Source organism: Misgurnus anguillicaudatus, chromosome 24 (genome assembly GCF_027580225.2).
Source record: "Misgurnus anguillicaudatus chromosome 24, ASM2758022v2, whole genome shotgun sequence".
NCBI classification, from domain to species: domain Eukaryota; kingdom Metazoa; phylum Chordata; class Actinopteri; order Cypriniformes; family Cobitidae; genus Misgurnus; species Misgurnus anguillicaudatus.
The window spans coordinates 3,324,234-3,327,373 of NC_073360.2; the positions used below are offsets into that span (position 1 = coordinate 3,324,234).

General features: G+C 32.2%; 1 protein-coding gene across 1 annotated transcript; it reads right to left on the reverse strand.

Annotated features, from left to right (window-relative positions):
• Window positions 1-506: 506 nt before the first annotated feature.
• On the reverse strand, window positions 507-2,915 carry LOC129437485 (olfactory receptor 52N2-like). Its single transcript, XM_055195648.2, has one exon. The coding sequence runs from the start codon at window positions 1,643-1,645 to the stop codon at window positions 692-694; it is 954 nt and encodes a 317-aa protein (XP_055051623.1). The 5' UTR covers window positions 1,646-2,915; the 3' UTR covers window positions 507-691.
• Between the last annotated feature and the right edge of the window lie 225 nt (window positions 2,916-3,140).

Sequence of the window (3,140 nt, forward strand, 5' to 3'; positions counted from 1 at the left end):
TCGCTGAAAACAAAAAATTTCCGTGAATCCAAATGTAGCTCTAGGGTTTTTCAAAAACTAAACTTTTTTATGCATTCAGAAAAAATTTAAACCTGTTTTTCTGTATTGATTTGTCATCAAGCATCACAAAGTCCATTGCTTTTCAATCTTGCTTATGTCAAAAATGGCAATGACACCCTTTATTTATTTACTTACACAATTGTGTTTATTATCACAGTTTTCTCTCTGCTATCTTCATTACTGTTATGCATTTTATAATTGTATTACGTGTACATGCAATATTGTCATCACATTTCACACTGTAATCACACTATTGTAATCGACATATTGAGTGAAATTGTGTCCGACTGTCACATGATCACGAGTTAGAGTCCTCCTCAGGACACTAAGCAAACTAAAATATATATATACAATATACAAGTTCATTTGTTAAATGTACATATTAGCATCAAAATATATTTTTTTACTGTTTTTCATTATAGAAAATATTCATTTGTGTTTTGAGTCAGGAAATAAATTGTATTATTTTCATTACAAGATTTATAATGCATTTATTTACAAGATATAAAAAAAGATATTTTACGAGTAACTTTCTTTTGTCATTATATGTAATCGTAATAATAGCACCTTGTTTTATAATCACATGTTCACTGTATTATCACACATAGATCCTTTAATTTATACAAACAATTTATTTTTCTAAAAAAGGCAAAACTTTAACGTTGTTTATGAATTTAAGAAATGTTTGTCTTATTTCTTTTGTTCTCCATCCATATATTAGTGGGTTTAAACAGCTTGGACCAAGTAAGTATAAGATGCTTACGAATATACGGCTGCTGGAAGAAATATTATTCCTTATTCTGTATATCAAAAATGCAATTAAAGCACATATGAAACTAACTGTCAAAACAAATAAGTGAGTTATGCAGGTGTTAATAGCTTTTAAATGGGCCTTACCAGATTTGAACACAGATGTAAAAATCACAATATAAGAAACAGTAATAAGAATAAAATCTGTAACTGGTATAACAAAAGCATTCAAAAGACCTACAAAATTATTAAGGGATATATCACCACATGCCAGCTGAACCAATGGCATGTGTTCACAGAAAGAGTGATCAATTATATTTGTACAATATGACAGTTTTCCAGCCAGAGAGACCATTATAATCACCAGTAGTGCATTTCTCGTTACTGGTGGAATAACAAACTTAATGAAACTGCTTATTTCCATGTACTTATGATAATAAAGAGGTTTGCATATTGCAAAGTAACGGTCTACTGACATCCAAAATAGCAAAGTAGTATTAAATGAACCAGTAAAATAAATACAAAACATTTGTATCACACAACCAGTTAAGGATATCCCACTCCAATTAAATAAAAAACTTAGAAGCATGCTGGGTACAAACGATATGGGCATTATTAAGTTTGAAAGACACATAAAACCTATAAGTACATACATAGGTGAATGCAGAGACTTCTGAGATATGATTAAATATATGAGAATAGAATTTGCTGATGTAGACAATACAAACATAAGAAAGAAAGGGATGAATAAAAAAGGCCTCCATTCTCCTAAACTATAGAAACCATTCAGTTTAAAGTCTGTATATGTAATATTTTGTACAGGAAGGTCCTTCATGCTGAAAACCTTTTTGCATGTGCAGAGTTCTGTTCAAAGAAATCAGTTTCATAAAACAGAAGTTGCAGATTATTATGTCAGCTACACCATGGGAACAAATATTTCTTAGTAATGTTGAATAAAAAACATTGTTTTTGTGCTATTACTGTCAATAAAATACAAAATTAAAGTAAAAGCAAATCAATGATCATTAAATTAATGATTAGACTTTTTTCGTTTTACAGTTTTCCAATATCCTAAGCATATTTCCAACAATAAACAAATTACTGATATGTCTCTAAGCACTGCTAAAGTTTACCTTAATTCTGAAGTGTCTGTGATTATATTTTCATGTAAATCTGCTAAGGGGTGCTGTAGAAAAAAATCTTCTTCTGTAACTGTCAATGAATTTTCTGTGAATGTATTATACAGTATAACAAACTAGCATAACATTTAAACATAATAGGAGTTAAAAATGAAGTATTGTTAATCTATTCACAACATGAATATATGCTCTTTTAGATTGATGACACTATAATGTGTTATTTTTCTCTTAGTCTCAGTCTTGTGTTAGACTGAAATGAAAGTGTGACACATATCATGGATTCTAAATACACCATGCTGTGTTCCCATGTGTCTGTGCAGTGCTGCCATAGAGCCTTCTTGCATCATCAGTTTGCAGCTACTATGTGAATGGTGATTTTTTAATGATTTTTATGAGCATATGTCAAAAGTTCATTAACACTCCTAAGACCTGGTGTGTTCACATACGTGGACATCACATTTTTGTTGTTTGCTGTTCTGCCATTCAAAGCCAAAGCGCAGTAACTACACATTTGGTCAGAATTGAGTTAAGAGTTGAAATGGGCATTGTGAGATCTGTTGTGTCTTGTGACAAAGTCCCCTGGGTCAATTTTGTTCCGTTTCAGAGAAATATGTGTGCCAAAATTGCTGTAACATGTTTGACTGGCTGGTGTAAAAACTTTAAGGGGATTTTTCTCGGTTTCAGTGTTTGCGTAGTTACTGCACTTAGCCTTTGGAGGGCAATGTTGTTTGCACCAGAATACTTAATTCTATGTAACAGGAACCTGATGTACACAAACGTGGACAATTACACTGCTTATGTTTAAAGAAACTCCAACAATATAAATAATATTTTATCTCTCCTTAAATTTCTATCCTATGGTTAAAAGCACAACATATTTCGTCACTAGAGTAAAGTGACCAGACGTTCCCGTTTTCCGAGAGCTGTCCACGGAAATGTCCCCATTTTACAGCACGTCCTAAACAACCAGCAAATAAACTGAAAAAGCCCAGTCAACATTTAGCCTGCAGAGTATCAGACTGGAGCAATCATGTAATGATTATTATACCAGCAGACGGGGCTGCCAGCTACACTGATTACTTGATTGTGTCACTGCTAAGGGAGACAGAAAGCGTCAACAAGTTATCATCAATCAAGTTATCAAAAGATATCGGGTTCAAGGTACTAACTACTCATGTTAAATTAAAGGGA